Source organism: Palaemon carinicauda, chromosome 22 (assembly GCF_036898095.1).
Source record: "Palaemon carinicauda isolate YSFRI2023 chromosome 22, ASM3689809v2, whole genome shotgun sequence".
Taxonomy (NCBI): Eukaryota; Metazoa; Arthropoda; class Malacostraca; order Decapoda; family Palaemonidae; genus Palaemon; species Palaemon carinicauda.
The window spans coordinates 116031451-116038950 of NC_090746.1; the positions used below are offsets into that span (position 1 = coordinate 116031451).

The following is a 7500-nucleotide window of genomic DNA, read 5'->3' on the forward strand; positions in this document are numbered from 1 at the left end:
GTTAAGCAGAGCTGCGCGAAGGAAGTTTGTTTACATGCGCGGAAAAGACGATGTTCGAATTGGGGGGGGGGGGCGCTCCGAACGTATACCCGAACTTAAGATATTATTATTTTTATTATTATTATTATTATTATTATTATTACTTGCTAAGCTACAACCCTAGTTGGAAAAGCAGAATGCTATAATTAGGGGTTCTCCAACATGGAAAATAGCCCAGTGAGGAAGGGAAAAATAAAATATTTTAAAAAGAGTAACAGCATTAAAATAAATATCTCCTATATAAGCTATATAAGCTTTAATAAAATAAGAGGAAGAGAAATTAGATAGAATAGTGTGCCCGAGTGTACCCTCAAGCAAGAGAACTCTAACCCAAGAAAGTGGACGACCATGGCACAGAGGCTATGGCACTACCTAAGACTAGAGAACAATGGTTTGATTTTGGAGTGTCCTTCTTCTAGAAGAGCCGCTTACCATAGCTAAAGTCTCTTCTACCCTTAGCAAAAGGAAAGCGGCCACTGAACAAATGCAGTGCATAGTAATCCCTTGGGTGAAGAAGAATTGCTTGGTAATCTCAGTGTTGTCAGGTGTATGACAGAAGAGAATATGTAAAGAATAGGCCAGACTATTCGGTGTATGTGTAGGCAAAGTTAAAATGAACCGTAACTAGAGAGAAGGACCCAATATTGTACTGTCTGGCCTGTCAAAAGACCCCATAACTTTCTAGTGGTAGTATCTCAACGGGTGGCTGGTACCAGGTGTACAAGTTCATAGATATATTATTGTAGTAGAATAATTGCCCAAAATAATGTAAATTAGTAAAATGTGATTGCATTTTTATTGAATTATACAAATCTGAGTAAATTCGTGTAATAAAGAGAAAATGGACTTTAGGAGACTTACAGTATTACAAATTTGATTAACCAGACCATCGAGTTATGACTCGTTTCAATTGGTTGGTCCAAGTTCAGAGGCTCTCAATATTATTGCTGTCTCATTGTCAACAACATCTTGACAAGGACCTAAAAATACTGGCATAAGAAAGGAAATTGGAAGATGGCAGAGTTAAAGAAATTGAACAACTATAGTCCATTTCTTTTAGCGATGCAGATTTGCACCGACTCGCAGCGGTGCCCTTTTAGCTCGGAAAAGTTTCCGGATCGCTGATTGGTTGGACAAGATCATTCTAACCAATCAGCGATCAGGAAATTTTTTCGAGCTAAAGGGGGCACCGCCGAGAGTCTATGCAAATATGCATCGCTAAAAGAAATGGGCTGTAGGAAACAAGGTTCCGTAGGGCGTAGGGTGTGGGCGAACAGTAAGCCTAGGCCTAAAATGCAAATAGCAATGCAGCTTCGGGATGCAAGTAACCTTTCGCACCTTTAACGCACGAATCAAATTCAGAATTTATTAATGACAGAGGATAAGTTTTTGCCAATTCTTCTTCACGCAAGGGGTTAACTACTGCACTGTAGTAGTTCAGTGGCTACTTTCCTCTTGGTAAGGGTAGAAGAGACTCTGTAGTTATGGTAAGCAGCTCTTCTAGGAGAAGGACCCTCCAAAATCAAACCATTGTTCTCTAGTCTTGGGTAGTGCTATAGCCTCTGTACCATGGTCTTCCACTATCTTGGGTTAGAGTTCTCTTGATTGAGGGTACACTCGGGCACACTATTCTATCTAATTTCTCTTCCTCATGTTTTGTTGAAGTTTTTATAGTTTATATAGGAGATATTTATTTTAGTATTCTTAAAATATTTAAATTTTCCTTGTTTCCTTTCCACACTGGGCTATTTTCCCTGTTGGAGGCCCCTGAAATAGCATTCTGCTTTTCCAACTAGGGTTGTGGCTTGATAATAAAAATGAAAAAAAAAATAAAATATTTCCTTTCTCCTTAGGTATTCTGTCCGTGGAACGGGGCTAGAAAAGAAGCATTAATTTACTAGTCCCATGTGTCTATTGGCTTGAAAAATTGAAGTTTAAATACAAATTCTTATTATTTCAAGGCACACATAGCAACAAATTCTTATTATTTCAATGTACACATAGGTACAAATTCTTATTATTTCAAGGCACACATAGCAACAAATTCTTATTATTTCAATGTACACATAGCAACAAATTCTTATTATTTCAATGTACACATAGCAACAAATTCTTATTATTTCAAGGCACACATAGAAACAAATTCTTATTATTTGAATGTACACATAGCAACAAATTCTTATTATTTCAATGTACACATAGCAACAAATTCTTATTATTTCAATGTACACATAGCAACAAATTCTTATTATTTCAAGGCACACATAGCAACAAATTCTTATTATTTCAAGGCACACATAGCAACAAATTCTTATTATTTCAAGGCACACATAGCAACAAATTCTTATTATTTGAATGTACACATAGCAACAAATTCTTATTATTTCAAGGCACACATAGCAACAAATTCTTATTATTTCAAGGCACACATAGCAACAAATTCTTTTTATTTCAAGGCACACATAGCAACAAATTCTTATTATTTCAAGGCACACATAGCAACAAATTCTTATTATTTCAAGGCACACATAGCAACAAATTCTTATTATTTCTATGTACACATAGCAACAAATTCTTATTATTTCAAGGCACACATAGCAACAAATTCTTTTTATTTCAAGGCACACATAGCAACAAATTCTTATTATTTGAATGTACACATAGCAACAAATTCTTATTATTTCAATGTACACATAGACACAAATTCTTATTATTTGAATGTACACATAGCAACAAACTCTTATTATTTCAATGTACACATAGCAACAAATTCTTATTATTTCAAGGCACACATAGCAACAAATTCCAGAGATTTCAAGCCACACAACTGTAAATTCTAGACATTTCAAGGCGCACTTAGCTACGAATTCTAGGAATTTCAAGGCACACAGCAACAAATTCTAGACATTTCATGGCACACATAATTGTAAATTCTAGACATTTTAAGGCTCATATAGCTACAAATTCTAGATATGTCAAGGCACACTTAGCTATAAATACTAGACAATTCAAAGCACACATAGCAAAAAATTCTAGGCAATTCAAAGCACACATAGCAAAAAATTCTAGGTAATTCAAAGCACACATAGCAAAAAATTCTAGGCAATTCAAAGCACGCATAGCTACAAATACTAGACAATTCAAAGCACACATAGTAAAAAATTCTATGAAATTCAAAGCACGCATAGCTACAAATACTAGACAATTCAAAGCACACATAGTAAAAAATTCTATGAAATTCAAAGCACGCATAGCTACAAATACTAGACAATTCAAAGAACGCATAGCTACAAATACTAGACAATTCAAAGCACACATAGCTACAAATTCTAGGCAATTCAAAGCACGCATAGCTACAAATACTTGACAATTCAAAGCACGCATAGCAACGAATACTAGACAATTCAAAGCACGCATAGCTACAAATTCTAGACAATTCAAAGCACGCATAGCTACAAATACTAGACAATTCAAAGCACACATAACAAAAAATTCTATGAAATTCAAAGCACGCATAGCTACAAATACTAGACAATTCAAAGAACGCATAGCTACAAATACTAGACAATTCAAAGCACACATAGCTACAAATTCTAGGCAATTCAAAGCACGCATAGCTACAAATACTAGACAATTCAAAGCACGCATAGCAACGAATACTAGACAATTCAAAGCACGCATAGCTACAAATTCTAGACAATTCAAAGCACGCATAGCTACAAATACTAGACAATTCAAAGCACGCATAGCTACAAATACTAGACAATTCAAAGCACGCATAGCTACAAATACTAGACAATTCAAAGCACGCATAGCTACAAATTCTAGGCAATTCAAAGCACGCATAGCTACAAATACTAGACAATTCAAAGCACGCATAGCAACGAATACTAGACAATTCAAAGCACGCATAGCTACAAATTCTAGGCAATTCAAAGCACGCATAGCTACAAATACTAGACAATTCAAAGCACGCATAGCTACAAATTCTAGACAATTCAAAGCACGCATAGCTACAAATACTAGACAATTCAAAGCACGCATAGCTACAAATACTAGACAATTCAAAGCACGCATAGCTACAAATACTAGACAATTCAAAGCACGCATAGCTACAAATTCTAGGCAATTCAAAGCACGCATAGCTACAAATTCTAGACAATTCAAAACACACATAGCAACGAATTCTAGACAATTCAAAGCACGCATAGCTACAAATACTAGACAATTCAAAGCGCACATAGCAAAAAATTCTATGAAATTCAAAGCACGCATAGCTACAAATACTAGACAATTCAAAGCACGCATAGCAACGAATACTAGACAATTCAAAGCACGCATAGCTACAAATTCTAGGCAATTCAAAGCACGCATAGCTACAAATACTAGACAATTCAAAGCGCACATAGCAAAAAATTCTATGAAATTCAAAGCACGCATAGCTACAAATACTAGACAATTCAAAGCACGCATAGCAACGAATACTAGACAATTCAAAGCACGCATAGCTACAAATACTAGACAATTCAAAGCACGCATAGCAACGAATACTAGACAATTCAAAGCACGCATAGCTACAAATACTAGGCAATTCAAAGCACGCATAGCTACAAATACTAGACAATTCAAAGCACGCATAGCTACAAATTCTAGGCAATTCAAAGCACGCATAGCTACAAATACTAGACAATTCAAAGCACGCATAGCTACAAATTCTAGACAATTCAAAGCACGCATAGCTACAAATACTAGACAATTCAAAGCACGCATAGCTACAAATACTAGACAATTCAAAGCACGCATAGCTACAAATACTAGACAATTCAAAGCACGCATAGCTACAAATTCTAGGCAATTCAAAGCACGCATAGCTACAAATACTAGACAATTCAAAGCACGCATAGCAACGAATACTAGACAATTCAAAGCACGCATAGCTACAAATTCTAGGCAATTCAAAGCACGCATAGCTACAAATACTAGACAATTCAAAGCACGCATAGCTACAAATTCTAGACAATTCAAAGCACGCATAGCTACAAATACTAGACAATTCAAAGCACGCATAGCTACAAATACTAGACAATTCAAAGCACGCATAGCTACAAATACTAGACAATTCAAAGCACGCATAGCTACAAATTCTAGGCAATTCAAAGCACGCATAGCTACAAATTCTAGACAATTCAAAACACACATAGCAACGAATTCTAGACAATTCAAAGCACGCATAGCTACAAATACTAGACAATTCAAAGCACACATAGCAAAAAATTCTATGAAATTCAAAGCACGCATAGCTACAAATACTAGACAATTCAAAGCACGCATAGCAACGAATACTAGACAATTCAAAGCACGCATAGCTACAAATTCTAGGCAATTCAAAGCACGCATAGCTACAAATACTAGACAATTCAAAGCACGCATAGCTACAAATACTAGACAATTCAAAGCACACATAGCAACGAATACTAGACAATTCAAAGCACACATAGCAACATATTCTAGACAATTCAAAGCACACATAGCAAAAAATTCTAGGCAATTCAAATCACACATAGCAAAAAATTCTATGAAATTCAAAGCACGCATAGCTACAAATACTAGACAATTCAAAGCACGCATAGCTACAAATACTAGACAATTCAAAGCACACATAGCAACGAATACTAGACAATTCAAAGCACACATAGCAACATATTCTAGACAATTCAAAGCACACATAGCAAAAAATTCTAGGCAATTCAAAGCACACATAGCAAAAAATTCTATGAAATTTAAAGCACGCATAGCTACAAATACTAGACAATTCAAAGCACGCATAGCTACAAATACTAGACAATTCAAAGCACGCATAGCTACAAATACTAGACAATTCAAAGCACGCATAGCTACAAATTCTAGGCAATTCAAAGCACACATAGCAACATATTCTAGACAATTCAAAGCACACATAGCAACAAATTCTAGGCAATTCAAAGCACACATAGCAACAAATTCTAGGCAATTCAAAGCACGCATAGCTACAAATACTAGACAATTCAAAGCACACATAGCAACGAATTCTAGACAATTCAAAGCACACATAACTACACAATCTAGACATTTCAAGGAATACAAAGGTATAAGTTCTAAACATCTCAAAACATATAAAGGTAGGCTACAAATTCTAGACATTTCAAGGTATTCACAGACAAATTCTATACATTTCAAGGTTTTATGAAGATACAAATTCTATACATTTCAAGGTATTCACAGACACAAATTCTAGACATTTCAAGGTATTCACAGACACAAATTCTAGACATTTCAAGGTATTCACAGACACAAATTCTAGACATTTCAAGGTATTCACAGACACAAATTCTATACATTTCAAGTGCACAATGGTACAAATTCTAGATTTTTCAAGGTATTCACAGACACAAATTCTAGACATTTCAAGGTATTCACAGACACAAATTCTATACATTTCAAGGTATTCACAGACACAAATTCTAGGCATTTCAAGGTATTCACAGACACAAATTCTAGACATTTCAAGGTATTCACAGACACAAATTCCAGACATTTCAAGGTATTCACAGACACAAATTCTAGACATTTCAAGGTATTCACAGACACAAATTCTAGACATTTCAAGGTATTCACAGACACAAATTCTAGACATTTCAAGGTATTCACAGACACAAATTCTAGACATTTCAAGGTATTCACAGACACAAATTCTATACATTTCAAGTGCACAAAGGTACGAGTTCTAGACATTTCAAGGTATTCACAGACACAAATTCTATACATTTCAAGTGCACAATGGTAAAAATTCTAGACTTTTCAAGGGGAACAAAGGTACGAGTTCTAGACATTTCAAGGTTTTATGAAGATACAAATTCTAGACATTTCAAGGTATTCACAGACACAAATTCTAGACATTTCAAGGGGAACAAAGGTACGAGTTCTAGACATTTCAAGGTTTTATGAAGATACAAATACTAGACATTTCAAGGTATTCACAGACACAAATTCTAGACATTTCAAGGTATTCACAGACACAAATTCTAGACATTTCAAGGTATTCACAGACACAAATTCTAGACATTTCAAGGTATTCACAGACACAAATTCTATACATTTCAAGGTATTCACAGACACAAATTCTATACATTTCAAGGGGAACAAAGGTACGAGTTCTAGACTTTTCAAGGGAAACAAAGGTACGAGTTCTAGACTTTTCAAGGGGAACAAAGGTACGAGTTCTAGACATTTCAAGGTATTCACAGACACAAATTCTATACATTTCAAGATGCACAGAGGTAGAAATTCCAACTGTACATGCAAGTAATAACCAACCTACCCTAAGGTACTTCCAGGACCAGTTCCGATCATCAGTGTTGGCTGTGATGGGTTCACGGATGAAAGCTGACGCCGTGGACACTCTCCGCTGCTGGAGGGATGCGA

General features: G+C 35.4%; 1 protein-coding gene across 1 annotated transcript in view; it reads right to left on the reverse strand.

The window, feature by feature from the left end:
• The window catches only part of LOC137616712 (adenylate cyclase type 2-like), a 95027-nt gene that overhangs the window by 76713 nt on the left and 10814 nt on the right, over positions 1-7500 (reverse strand). The window contains 1 exon segment of the mRNA XM_068346714.1: positions 7397-7500. This exon segment is cut by the window's right edge and continues 141 nt beyond it. Within this exon segment, the coding sequence (XP_068202815.1) occupies positions 7397-7500 (104 nt within the window).